The following is a 15,185-nucleotide window of genomic DNA, read 5'->3' on the forward strand; positions in this document are numbered from 1 at the left end:
AAAAAAGGAAGTTCTGTGGTCAAATAAGTTTGAGAAATACTAATTCAAGAGAAAATGATTCTTCAGGGGTAGAGTGCAAGCAGTATTTCCCCATGACCACAGACCTGTTCTCCCACACAGCATCCCGAGCATATTGGAGACTCACTGTGGGGCTTGGAGCAGGTGCATGATGTGTACAGATGTTTTAGAAATATTAGCTTGGTAGACATGAGTGGATCAAATTGGAGGAGGGTGGATTGGGGCTGGGAGGGTGGTGCAGGTCAGGCAGGGGAACTGTGCTAGTGCAGGAAGTACCAGGGAGACTGAACATCTCTGCTGGCAAGTTGAGGGTGATGTGTGAAGGTCACGCTGACCTGGATGGTCAGCCTGCTGATGGTTGGAAACCAAAGGAAGTGGCATATGTGAGAGATATTCAAAAGAAAGGTATTAAAGTGCTTTGTGATTGGTTGTTGAGGGTGTGACATGGTGACACATGTCTCCTCAGATCTGAACTAGAGTGGCTGGGAGAATTATGATGTCTTTGATGGAAATTACCATATCAGGAGTCTTGGGTTTAATTCCCGGCTTTGCCAATAGCATGTGTGACCTTAAACAAGCCATTTGATCTCTCTTGGCTTTGGCTGCCTTGTATACAAAATAAGGATGTTGAGGTAGGACACGTAGATGCTTTCTGACTCATTAATTTTGATTCTCCAATTTGGGAACAAACTCTGAGCTCCTTAAAGTCAAGGAGTGCCTTATCCTTATCTGTGCCTCAGGCCTACCATAGTGCCAATAGATGGAGGATGGAAGGAAGGAAAGAAGGAAGGAATGGAAATCAGTTGCTGATCTTGAGTCTGGTTCTGAATACGTTGAATTTGAGATGACAGTGGATGTCCAGAAAGTTTTGGAAATGCAGTATTAAATATGGAGGAGAGGAATCAGAAGTGGAAGCAAGGGGGCGCCTGGGTGGCTCAGTCGTTAAGCTTCTGCCTTCGGCTCAGGTCATGATCCCAGGGTCCTGGGATCGAGCCCCGCATCGGGCTCCCTGCTCCGCGGGAAGCCTGCTTCTCCCTCTCCCACTCCCCGTGCTTGTGTTCCCTCTCTCGCTGTGTCTCTCTCTGTCAAATAAATAAAAAAAAAAAAAAAAAAAAGAAGTGGAAGCAAGATTTGTGAGTATTATATAGACATCTTCATTGAAGGCATGCAAAGAAGATGGAAATTCTAAGAGCAGAGCAAACTAGGACAATTGCAGAGGGCCCAAGACAGCCCCTAGATGCTCACCTCTGGGGACCCTGCAAAGAGAGGAGAGGCCGTAAATTCACAGAGAAGAATGGCTAAGGGGAGAAGCAGCCAGCTGGGGGCACAGCAGCATATCTTACACGTCTTTCTTCCCTGTTCTGGCAGGTTCATCACCATTTTCTCCTGAAGTTCTCTTCTGAATCTTGCTCATGTATTAGATCAGCTATGCCAAATGGCCACTATTTAATTTCTGACAGATGAGCTGTGCATCAGCGATTAGTTTTTTATTAGGGTGTGATTCCTTTTAATTAGCTTCTTGATATGAGTTGAGTTCACAGGAGAAGCAGGGAAGATGAAAACCAAGCAGTGTTACCTACTGATCTAAAAATCAATCTCTAATGGATACCCTGTCCAAAAAAATAAAAGGCAGATGCAGGGGTTTAGAGACCACCTAGCTTTCTGGACTCTTCAGCCTCTGTGTCCACTGAGGAAGGACGTTGTCTCCAAATGAGGTAAACTTAAAAAGGAAAAAAAAAACCTATTACCTTAGGGTCTGGAAATCAATAAGAAATGATATGCTTATTTTCTCAGACCCACATCTAAATATCTTGGTTCTTCAGTGCATCACCTAAAACCAAGTTTACGTTAGCCCTTATTGTGTTCTGTGCATACTGAATGTTTTATGAGAACACTTCCTATGCTAGAGGCTCTTGTAATTTAAAGCAAGTAGATTTAGGATCCAGATCAGTCACTGTCCCTAAAATGCCCAGAAGTAGTGATGAGTTTGAATTTAATAAAATTTTATTAATTTGATAATGTGAGAAGTAGCTTAACTCAATGCTGACCCAAACTCTAGGTCTGCAAGTTCTTATTCTCTTCTACCACCTGTTCACCACTTGCCACTGGGTAGTTCCATTGTCTTGGCTCACTTTCTTCTCAATATGCTCATTGTATAACATTGCCATAGAGTCTGTTGTTCTAACCTTGAGTTATGCTGGAGCGTCTTGGGTACATACTGATATGGTCTCAGAATGCAGAGGTGGGAGTTCGTCTTTTGAGAGACCCCAGAGGAGTTCACTGGTAGAGAAGGTAGACAGGGGTAGCCTGGGACCCAGAGTGACCATCGGGGCAGATACCGGACAGAGGTATGGAAGGATTTTTTTTTTTCTTTTCTTGGTAATTTATTGATATTCTACTGGTAGCCCATGATTGTTGCTGTAGTCATCAATACATGCAGTATATTATTACTATTTATATCAAGTTCCTCATGTCAGTTCTTTTGATAATGTCTTGGAATATTAGCCTAAAATTTTCCATTTATGCCTTGCCTAAGGAAGGTACTGGGGCTCTGTAGAATACTGATTATTTCTCGGGCTATCTGCTTCTGTGTAGTTCTTTCCCCCACTTTGGAAAAAAAATGCAAAATTGAGTCTATTATGAATGTTTTGTGCCTTCCAGAAAATCAAGTGGAATTGACTACTCTCAGAAATACAATATCCTATTTTACTAGATGGACTCTGGCTCTACAGAATTTTGACAGTCTCATTATGTTATATCCTCTGCTTAGGTCTCTTGGGTTCCCTGAGTGAGAGAGATTCGGAGACAAACACCACAAATCTGAGAACTGCGAGGCAGAAGAATATCACAGGGCAAAAAGAGAATTAAGCTTTCAGTTTCCACGGGTGTCTGGGAGTCCTCTGAGAAATCACAGCACAGATGTGCTGGCCTTGTTTCTGGACTCTGGTACTTCTGGCTCAGGTCACACTTCTAAGATGCAGCAATTTTCTGAATGTTGAATGCTTGATATTTTCTCAAAAACAAAGGCCTGGGAATGTAAAGATGCCCAAATTGATCCTAACTGATTGCCTGACATCGGTAAACAGGGGAATACATTTCTACTTCTGTTAGCAAATGTCTTTTCCATCAAAGAAAACTTCATCCAGTATCTCTAGCTTTAGCTTAATTTAACTAAGCCTCAAAAAGGGAGGGAAACTTGGTCATTTCTTTATTACCATGTAAGTAATAGTAAACCATGCTTTGTTGTCACCTAAGCCTACAGAAAACATGCGGTTCAGCAATTCAGACTGAAAGCACAGCTCAAATTTAGTTTGCCTTATTTTTCACAAATCGGCATAGCATGGAGGCTCAGCAGAACTAGGTTGGGTGGAAGCCTAGACAGCTACCAAAGAGGAAAGATCTAGCTCTTTACTGCAAACCCCTTCTACTTCTTGTACCATTAGTCATGAATCACATTGCAAACTTGTGGGAGCTGACTCCTCGGAAATGGACACCAGAAGGGAGAAAGGAGGACAGGAATCTGCTGAGAGCAAACTGTCCTTGACAAGTCATAGCTCTTCTGTCAGTATGGTTTTCCATCCTTCAGCCTCCCTTTATTATTGTTCATCCTCTCCGATCCTTGTGCACAGGCAAACCTTTTCCACTTGTGCTGGTACATCCACTATTGTACTGGAGAGCCTTTGTAGGTGGAGGGAGGCCTGGGGGAAGTCTTAGAAATAGCAGAGTTCCTCGTCGCTCATTAAGTAAGTTAACAGCCTTCAGTGTTGAAAGAGACACGAATCTGTTCTCTCTAGAGAAGGGCATGAACATCACACACAACTGCCTCAGCTCCTAGAAAACCCCAGTGGAATTTTCATTGCATATGGGTTGGGGTATCTCGCTGAAGTCAGAACACAGCTTTAGTGAAACTTGCTCTGACAGATGGCCAGATCTTAGACCCCTCTCTTAGAAACCTTACTGGTCATTATTTTGAGAATCAAAACTTTACAAAAATCAGTGTCTCGCCCCAGGAATTACAGTGGAGTAGAAAAGTCCCTTGCATGTCATGTGTCAACTCAGTCTTTTCTCTCAATGATAATTGGGGTAGTTTACCTTCAGTATGTTAGCTTCCATTTTTTTGCCTTATGTCTCTTTGAGACAACTTCTACTTGCTGTAAGTGATGATAAAAGGAGCCATGATGTCTCTCATTGATTTGGAAGATTCTAGAAGAGCAATTGTAGGTGGTGAAGCAGATTATAATTTCTCATCAGGGATTCTCTTTTTAATTGATTGATGGAAATTTGATTAAGAAGATATTTTTATTTCCCAAGAGAAATTTTAAATTTTTTCCTTAAATATGATAACACAGCTGAAAATATTTGTTTATGTAGTCAGGAATTTTTCCATTTTGGTGGAACACGATGGAATTCGTCACACATTATACAGCTGCTCTTGAAATCATTTTTCACTGACCTTGTTCTTAACTGACTGCACCCTGACCCAACCAGGATAGCTTTATAAAGATCTTCCAATACATTTCTGAAGAGCTGCAACACACTAATGTTGGCTGTGTCATCCAAAGGAACCTCCTGTGAGTCACCTTCCAAGGTACCTGAACATATGAGCATATAGTGCCTCCTACTTTGTTCACCAGATGGGAACACCAGGTCATGCTGGCCTCATCTAAGCCTGATTATCCGCTGTGGTGTTTTTAGGTTTCTTCTGGCATTTTTCTTTTTATGATGTGAGAAAAGTCAGGACTGACCTTTTGTTATAATTGCAGGGGGGTTCAGGAAATTAAAGAAAAATATATTATAAAATCCATATAATATAAAATATAAAATATAAAAAAATATAAAAAGTTCTCCCACTTATGGTTGGTGTGGTCTTAGGTGAGATATTTAACTTCTGTTTGCTTGGTTGTCTCATCTTTAAAATGGGGATAATACTTCACAAGATTGTAAAGTTTGAGGTGGATATTGTACATTAGTACTTACCACAGTGCTGGGAACATGAGCTCTCGGTTAATGGTTGCCAATATTATGATTTAGAGTTAGATGTGATTCAGTCTCATAAGATCAGGGAGTATGATTAGAAAGTATAACATTTGAGTGGCAAACGTTTAGATCACTCTTCTAAATTTAAGTTGGGGATTAAAACGCAACAATGAATTGTGGATCACCACATCAAAAACCAATGATGTATTGGATGGTGACTAACATAACATAATAAAATAAAATTTAAAACAAAATAAAATGCAACCATTTTGTTTGACAGATATAAGCATTATTTTCCAGATAAACCAAGTGAATTAAATTTATATGTAACTCTGTTCTTGCAGTTGGGTTCTGATTTTGCAAAATTTGCAAAAATAATCCTTCATTGGAAGGGAGGGAGTGAGGGATGAAGGAAGGGAGGAGGGAGGGAGATGGGTGATAGGTGGGAAGGAAGGTGATTTTTAAAATATTTTCTTTTTTATTTAAGGGTTTTCAAGGGAGATTTTTAAAAGAGCCCCTTTAGTCATTGTCAATGTAAGTTTTTAAGAAGATAATTTTTTAAAAAAGGACACTTTTCTCATGACGGTATCAGTCACCTGTTATGAACTAGTGGCAGTGTGTTCATAGACATCTTACAAAAAGTCTCGGAACTGAATCCGTCAAGTTACTTGGTTGGTTGTTCTTATTCCAGAAGGAAACATGAAGTTCCATTTCCAGAGATATTTAATATTTGAGTAAAAGCTGCAATATGGGGAGAGTTCACTTTAGACCTGAAAAGTTGATTCAAATTCAAAGTTCAATTTGAATTCAAAGTTGATTCCTTCTGGAAGATTCACTTGATCAATAAGTGAAATGCAGCTATGGATCTGAGGAAAAAAACAAAGCATTAAGACCAAGAAGGAAAATAATTACAACATAACTGAAGGCCATTTTCACAATTATTTTCAACAAACAACCTAATAGTCACTTACAGTTCATATCCTAGATACACAGTCTCATTTGGAGCAGGAGAATAGACAGTGATGGGATAGGGGTCATACATGGAAGGAATGCAGAACAGCAGGGGTTCTGTGCCATGGGGCTGCTTTCTGAGGACCGGGAAGAAAGGATATTGATGGCAGAGCAGCCAGGGAAAATTCTGAATGTTTTGGTTTTCAGAAAGAGACTTTAGAACTGAACAATAACAAAGGGAACATTCTTTTCAGAGACTTAAATGACATGGAAGTTAATTTCAGGAGGGTTGGAGAAGTGATGTGAAATGTTTCAGAGCTACGTAAGTAAAAAGTGGAGTCAGTTTAGGCTGATAGCATGTTTCTGAGGTTTATTTTCTCTGACTTGCTAGAAAGGGCTATGTTGAGTTTTTGCTATAAAGAAATAGAAGTTATTTCACTTTTATTTTAATCACAACTGAAAAATAACTGTCCTTCTACATGTTCTTAACTCTTTCAAATGAAGGAGACTGAAAACATCCCTTTGTGAGAGGAAACTGAATGACCACACTTCTGTCTTTATAGATACACATAGTCCTCTTAATGTACATTACACCTGCGACAAGCCCAGGAGAGGGTTTTAGAATAGGATTTATCCTTGAATTTCCTTCCAGGGCTCGGTAAAAGCTGCAAGTTACTAACAGCTGTCTCAGACCCAGTAAAACCAATGCAGCCCAGGATAAGAAAGCACTGAGCCCACAGTCCCATTCGCTCAGACTGAAAACCCTGTGGACTCAGGTTCCCTCACCAAGCAGAAGGGCTTCTCAGCCCCAGGAGCCTCCATATCAGACGATCCTCTTAGGGATGACATCAAAACACCAACACTCCCTCCTCTGGGGAGCTTCTGGTCACCTCTGGAATGTGTCTTCCCACCATTTTCCAACCTACCAGTCCTGATAATCAGACTTCTGTGATGATGGGGTGTCCAGGAATGCTTCTGCGATAGAACTTAAGTGTGTTGTCTTCTTGTATGCATATGGACCTTGGATTTTCTTGCTGGGATAATGCTTTTGAAAGTGGTCTGGATGTCCTTCAACAGATGAATGGATAAAGAAGATGTGGTATATATAAACAATGGAATATTACTCAGCCATCAGAAAGGATGAATACCTACCATTTACATCAACATGGATGGAACTGGAGGGTATTATGCTAGGTGAAATAAATCAAGCAGAGAAAGACAATTATCATACGGTTTCACTAATAATGTGGAATATAAGGAATAGCGCAGAGGACCATAGGGGAAGGGAGGGAAAACTGAATGGGAAGAAATCAGAGAGGGAGACAAACCATGAGAGACTCTGGACTCCGGGAAACAAATTGAGGGTTGCAGAAGGGAGGGGGTTGGGGGCTATGGGGTAACTGGATGATGGGCATTAAGGAGGGCATGTGTTGTGATGAACACTGGGTGTAATATGCAACTAATGAATTGTTGAACACTACATCAAAAGCTAATGATGTACTATATGTTGGCTAGTTGAACTTTAAAAAAAGAATAGATTAAAAAAAGAAAGAAAGAAAAAAGTGGTCTGGCTCACCCCAAGCCATAAGATGCTTGAATTTTCCCACATGTACTGAGCTTATCTCATTTCCATTGTAGCCTTCTTAAGGACCACTTCCTCCTGTCCTGGTGAAACATTTCTTTTTTTTTTTTTTTTTTTAAGATTTTATTCATTTATTTGACAGAGACAGAGATAGCGAGAGCAGGAACACAAGCAGAGGGAGTGTGAGAGGGAGAAACAGGCTTCCGGGAGCCCGACGAAGGCAGATGCTTAGCGACTGAGCCACTCAGGCGCCCCCTTGTGAGACTTTTCTCGCATAGGTTTTCTCAGGATTCAAGGTAGCTCCTTTGGTCCATCAGTTTGGATAGAAACAGGTTAGCTGTGTCCATTCTATACCCCCAAACAAAGCAGTGTCTAAACCCACCAGGGGAATACATTTGTCTGTTGGTTAGGAGGAAGCCCAGGTCTTCAACTGTTCTGAGATGGAATACCCACTGATGGACCCATGAATGGATGAGTCACCTTTTATACCTGACCTCTTTGCCCATTCTAGCCATGGGTGTTCCTAACACTCCTTGTCAGTGGAACCCCCACAAATCCTAAAGGGGCCAGTATTTTCCATTTATCAGAAGGGAACAGGTACTGGTTTCAAGGTTTGGAAAAGTGCCACAGTGAAACACCTCAATACGTGAAAATGCTTAGGGCTTCCCTCTTCCCCGCATGCTCTCAGAGGCCCCTTTCAGCTCTAAATTTGTATGACTTTTGTGGTTCCAGCTGAGGAGAAAATGGCAGAAATAGGCTGCAAAGATGAATAGGCATCTGCTAAGAAGTACACAGTGTGCAAACTGAGTAGATACGACTGATTGGATAAATATGTTGAGAAATAGGAGCCACCCATGGTTTAGCGCTGGGAATGAAGCAGTCCCTGAGCTCACAGGGCCCTCATCCTCGTGGGCTGACGGGGGCTATAAGAGCTCCCAGGACCCACAGGAGGCTCATGGTCCTCACTGCTGCTTCTGCGCTCTTTGTCACTGTGAAGTCAGGGGACGCTGCACGGGGAAGTGCGCTGATCAGTCTGTTACCTTCATAAACAAACCCAAGTGGGCTCTAGTTTGCTATTTCCACCCTCTTGTTTGATGTCTGCATTTTAAACCATTTTGTTCTCTGAGTCTTTCCTCCAGCACTGTGTTCATTTCAGCCAGACTGGAGTGAATAGAATATGCATTGGGGATTGTCTGAAACCAGAGCCTAATTATTTACCAAGTTGTTTTAGTTTTCTATTTAGCTAGTGGGAGCATTTAAAGATCTTTGGATGTGATTAACACTTATGCCATACTTGATCTATTAACAAAAACCACTGAAAAATACACGCTTTTTCTCCCCCAATTTTTTCAGTACTTCATCTTATTCTTTACAGGTAGCATAAAAATAACATCAATTATAGTAAACATTTATTGAGCTCTTACTAAGTACCAAGTGTGGGGCAAAGTATGTGACCTGCATGACCTTGTCAGACTTTGGGTGGGAAACCCTTTGAGGCAGGTACGACTAGCATCTCCTATTATAGCCCTTACAAGTTAATGAAGAGGCCTCAGGTTACTGGTTAATACAAAAATATTTTTCAAGAAATATCTCAAGGGGATTTCCATATGTGGCATGTTGTATTATAATTTCAAAACTAATAAAGATTATGACTTTTGAGTGGCTTGCATTAAAACAGAAAATATCACACTGGATTAGAATCAGTGTTTGACCTGGTCATTGTTTTGCCTTGGGCCATTGTTATGTTTTCACAGAATTACAGTATTTCATTATGCTGTCACCTCAAGAGTAAGTTAGTCCATCTGGACGCTATATATATATATATATATATATATAGTGCAACCCTTCTCACAAATATTTTTAAATATTTGTGTGCACGTGTATCATCCCTCTAAGATGTGAGTTCCATGCGGTCTCAGACCGCACCTTTCTTCATCTCTGTAGCCCAATGCTGGCCCATCTGGTGGCATAAAATGAATGTCCATTGAATGCACAAATACTGAAACTGTTCTAAACATCCTAGTTTCCTTTAGTAACTATATATTCATGAACTCACTGAAATTTGAAGCTCATTTCCAAATTGTACCACCTCTTAACAAGTAGCATAAATTTACTATCTGTTGGGTAAAATAGTGCTTTCTTTTATTTGTTGTAAAAATATTTCCTTCAAGTTTCCTGAGGTTATGACATAATAGTAACATTTAAAAGCAGTGCCTTCTCTTCATTACATTGGTTTTCTTTTGTTTTTGTTTTTAAAGATTTTAAAGATTTTATTTATTTATTTAGAGATTGTGCAAGCAGTGGGGAGGAGCAGAGGGAGGAGGAGGGAGAGAATCTCAAGCAGACTCTGTGCTGAGCCATGACCCTGAGATCATGACCTGAGCCGAAATCAAGAGTCAGATGCTTAACCCACTGAGCCACCTGAGTGCCTCTTCATCACATTGTTTTTTAATGATTCTTTCATGGTTTTCAGGAAGGTGATGTCTGGCCTAATTCATCAGCTGAAATCACGGTGTACTTTAATCCTCTGGAAGCCCGGCTCTACCAGCAGACAGTTTACTGTGACATTTCAGGTAAAGACTTTCTCTGTGTGGTAAACTCAGGTTACCAAGTGCCCAGAGCATCAAGTGGGGTATCTGTGTGTGTGTGTGTGTTCAGACTATAAGAAGTGCATGATATCAATAGAGGAATAATAGAGTCAAGTTATACACTTGTCATTTTTTTTTCTAGAACAGGTCAAACTTTGAAGTACATTACACTTGTGGTGTGGTCGGGGCAGGGTGGGGATGGGAAACCATGGATCTGGGTTTACTCTTGATTTTTAGAGCAGTAGGAATATTACTTGACACAAATTCTCAAAATTTTATTTTTTGTTCTTTTTATAGTATTTGGCTATTTAATTTTTTCATTTCTGAGTTTTTAATCAAAATAATGTATGCCAGGGAGGATGGGAAGCCAGCCTGGCAGTGGCCAGAATCAGCATGCGGGATGTACAAATAGAGTGGCAACCTGGTAGCTTCAGAAGATTGGATACAGATAGAAGCATTAAACAAAAAAGTAATCAGGATAACAAGAGCCAATGTTATTTTTCAGTCTTGGAGGAGGCAGATATATCTATCTATCTATCTATCTATCTATCTATCTATATCCATATATATACCTTAGAGAAAGGCTAAGATGAGTCTTTGGTATTGAAACGGAATTGGGGTTATCACTGTGAACCCATGGTTTTTGATATGCACAGATATAGAATGTATATGTAAATGTGTGTATATGTTTATATATATTTCCTACCTATGACCATTGAGAGGTCCTGGCAGCTTTGAGATCCTAGTATCAATGAGAACACCTCATAACCAAAGCTTGGTTTCTGAACCCAATCTCTTCTAAGAGGGACTTTTTCCAGGACTGAGGTGGGGAAAGAACAAGATGAGCCTGGAACATCCTTTCATGTCAGAAACTAAGGAAATGCTCAAAGAATGACAGGGATATGTCAAAATGATACAGAAGCCAGCAAAGGGACTCCCACTGACCAAATTTGGAACAAGTGAAGAATCAAGAAAATAATGATACTAATAGATTATAATCTGTTGAATAAATAGGAATCTATGAATCCACTAAGTAAAAATTTACTATTTGGCAATCATGGTAATAATCAGTGCAGGTAAAAAGCATTCTTTTTTAAAATTTTTTTTAAAGATTTTTTTTTATTTATTAGAGAGAGAGAGAGCATGAGAGGGGGGAAGGTCAGAGGGAGAAGCAGACTCCCCGCCGAGCAGGGAGCCCGATGTGGGACTCGATCCCGGGACTCTAGGATCATGACCTGAGACAAAGGCAGTCGCTTAACCAACTGAGCCACCCAGGCGCCCCGGTAAAAAGCATTCTTAAGCTTTAATGGGTCTCAAAATATCCTACCTCAAAATGCTTATTAATTATAAAGGGGCAAAATCTAACTTTACAGTGAAGAAATCTGGGAAATGTTATTTTAGTTAAGGCCAACAGTAATATGGCAAATCAACCTCATGGACTACTCACTAGGATATCATCAGAACACAACATCTCTTCAATGATATTAGGGCCAAAATATCTAACGTGGGTCTAATTGTGGGGAAACATTAGACTAACCCAAATTGAAGAACAAAACAAAATTACCAGCCTGTAATCCTCAAAGAGATCAAGCTCATGGAAGTCAATAAAAGACTGAAGAACTGTCCTAGATTGAGTGAGACTCAAGAGACATGACGTCTGGGTGTAACACATGAGCCTGGACTGGATCCTTTGCTATAAAGCAGATTATTGGGTAAAGGGTGTATGGAATTCTTTGTACTACTCTGGAAGCTTTTCTGTGTTTAAAAAATGTCTCAGAATTCTTTTTTAAAATGCTGGTGCCAATAAATAAGTAAAACAAGTAGATAATAAGATTAAAAATCTAACTAGGAGTCTTTTTCTCCAGTGTTAATTTCAAGAAGCACTTTTAGCTGTTTCTTGTGGTGGTAATTTTCCTTGCTAATTCTATGCTTATATTGATTGCTATTTGTTGATTTATCAGCTTGACATACTGCATTTGAGTCCCCACTATGAAAGATGAGGATTTAGTTCACATATGATCTCATTGTCCCCTTGCTGGCCTTATTGAGTTATAATTTACATGCAGTGAAATTCGCCCTTTTTTGGTGTACAGTTCTGTGAACTTTGACAAACCTAAACAGTCATGTAACTGGCACCAAAATAAAGATACAGAATATCTCCATCACACCATAAAGTTCCCTCATTGCCACTTTGCAGGCAATCCCATTCCTGTACCTCAGCCCCTGGCAACCCAATTATTTTTATTATATTTTATTTTATGAGTTTTATTTATAGCCCTAAATAATATACTTAAAACTATATTTTTTGTTCCATCAACTCTACAGTATCTCTTGACATGTAAGGATATTACCACCATTCCACCCTGTTTCTCTCTCTTACCTTCTGTGAGTTGTTCTACTTTCGTATTAGAATGGCTGGTAACCCTATTTAAGTTCTCTGATGTTTTTTTTTAAGATTTTATTCATTTATTTGACAGAGAGAGAGACAGCGAGAGAGGGAACACAAGCAGGGGGAATGGGAGAGGGAGAAGCAGGCTCCCCGGTGAGCGGGGAGCCCAATGCGGGGCTCGATCTCAGGACCCTGGGATCATGACCTGAGCCGAAGGCAGACGCTTAACAACTGAGCCACCCAGGCGCCCCTGAATTGACTTTTTTGTACAGGTTTTGGGTTCCTCCTCCCACCCCGACCAATGTTTCTAATTCTTCATTTCTTCACTCTTGTCTAATTGTAGAATGTATGCTCTTCTTTTCCTTGAAGACATTTTTCTCAGACCCTACCAGCTTCTCATTCTAAGTCAGATCCGCCACCTCCTACACAGTTGTTACTCAGGAATTTTTAAAGTTTCCATGTGTGTTCCATTACATCTTTTTACTCTCACTTTGCTCAAGTAGCTTCCTCAGAAAGGGTCTATAGGAGGGAAACTTTGATCCTTGAATGCCTGATAATGTCTCGTTCTGCCTCCATACTCACCTGATAGTTTAGCTGAAATTTCTAGGTTCACAGTAATTTGTCCTCAGAAGGTTAAAGACATTGTGCCAACTTGATGGTAAAAGTCCAGAAGTCTGAAGTCACCTAATTCACATTCCTTGATGGGTGGCCTGTTATTTCTCTCTCAATACTTCCTAGAGTTTTCTTTTTGTACTTGAGGTCTGAAATGTCATGAAGCCATGTCCAAGAGTGAGTTTTCTAATTCATCCTCCGCAGCTTTCTGTGGGCCATTAGAGTCTGCTTACTCATGTGTTACTTCAGCTCTGGGAAATTGTATTTTTTTTAATGTACTTTCCTCCATTATTTTTCATTTTATTCTTCTGGAAATCTTAACAGTCTGATGTTAGACCTACAGGATTGATCATCTGTTCTCAAAGAACCAGATTTTAATCAAACATGAGTAATAAATGACATTAAATGTCATTTAATGCTATTAAATAAAGAGAAATATTTATTTGTTAGAAAATTCCAAGGTAGCAAGTATCACGTAGTCATAGGGATCCTTCCAATGCCTTCTGGTACATGGTTGTCCTTTGTTTATAAGAATGAGAAAATGGGTTGAATTTTCAGAGTAGTTAGTGCTACTCACCTCTGCTGGGTAATGTGTGGGTCTCCCAGGATTTACAGCTGTGGTGGCTATTTTAATAATAAAATATTAAATGGTGAGAGAGAGTAGTAAGAGTGCATGATCACTAGTAGCTTCAAGTGCAAGAATCCCACTATTCTGCCCTACCTAGCATAGTCACTTTTCTCTGTGTATCAAGGGATCAAGCAGTCTAAGAACAGTGCAGAAAGATGGGCTGCGTAAGTCAAGACTGTGCTGCCCTCCTCCTCCTCCAAGTATGTGTGTGCCTTTCTGACGATGTTTCCCTCATCTTCCCTGAAAGTAACTGCCACTTTGATTTTTATGATAGTTATTTTTTCGATTTGTTTTCTGGTATAAGTTAACTGCCTATGTGTTCATGTCTAAGCAAAATAGTATAGTTTCGCTGGTTTAAAAATTTATATATTGAAATTATACTCTATGCCTTATGCTGTTAGCACTGGGAAGATAAAGCCACTCAGTAAACATTGATTAAATGGATGCAAATAAGTGAACAGATGAATGAATGAGTGAATGAATCCTAGTTTGATCTGGTCTCTTCCTTGCCCATGAATGCAGGATTCTCAAGATGGCCCCAGAATGAATGCAGGATGGACTAGGAGTTTCAGGATTGACAAAAATCTGTTTCCACACTTCACACCAGCATCATCTGTCCCAGACTTCTTAACGGGTCTGGAAGAAATGTTGGTACAGCAGTGTTCAGACACACGCTGGAAATGCTCCAGTGGCCCCACGCCACAGGTGGTGGGACCTCCCTCCCATCTATGACTCCCCCGGGATGTCGTGCTTGGTCATGTTCCAGGGGGTTGGCTGCTCTCCAGGAGGTTCCCAAACATTAGACATAACTAGTTGTATTCAGCTATTGTTTTGTTTGCAGTTCTGAATCCTGCCACAGAATTCACATCCTGGATAAACTGAATAGTATAATTTTCCATCTGCATGACATTCTTCTTTATTTTGTTAGTGGTTTATTAAAAGACATGATTGCCAGAGAAGGGTTTTGTTTACATTGTAATTCCATATTATCTTCCTTGTAAATTCCATGTAATTCCGTGTCTTTTCAAGGGCTGGTGATGATTCCTTAGTATTATCTTCAAAGAGTTGGTAAAACCTCCTGGTTTTAGGTCACTAAGAAATGCTTCTTAGGCAGATAGAAAAAGCCCTTTCCCTTGTTTTGTTTTGTTTTGTTTTGCTTTTGTTTTTTAATATACTCTGAGCATATAGAAGCAAATACATATAGCTATGCTTCCCCCTCATGCCTTTTTTACATAAATGACAGCATACTTTACACAGTGATTCTGACACTACTTTTTAAATATTTCTTGCAGATTATTCCATTAACACTAAATAAAAAGAGTCATTCTTTTTCATGGTCATATAGGAATCCTTTGTATTTATATACTGTAGTTTAATTTTTAACCATTTGTCACTAAGAAATAGGACATAGATCCACAAATGTGCATAAAATATACTGTG

At 39.9% G+C, this 15,185-nt stretch overlaps 1 protein-coding gene across 1 annotated transcript in view; it reads left to right on the forward strand.

Moving 5' to 3' along the window:
* The window catches only part of HYDIN (HYDIN axonemal central pair apparatus protein), a 340,806-nt gene that overhangs the window by 94,889 nt on the left and 230,732 nt on the right, over positions 1-15,185 (forward strand). Inside the window, exon 10 of the mRNA XM_032424356.1 lies at positions 10,002-10,101. Coding sequence (XP_032280247.1) covers positions 10,002-10,101 — 100 coding nt within the window. The remainder of the gene's footprint in view (positions 1-10,001; positions 10,102-15,185) is intronic.

The sequence above is a fragment of the Phoca vitulina genome, unplaced genomic scaffold (genome assembly GCF_004348235.1).
Source record: "Phoca vitulina isolate PV1807 unplaced genomic scaffold, GSC_HSeal_1.0 scaffold30, whole genome shotgun sequence".
Taxonomy (NCBI): Eukaryota; Metazoa; Chordata; class Mammalia; order Carnivora; family Phocidae; genus Phoca; species Phoca vitulina.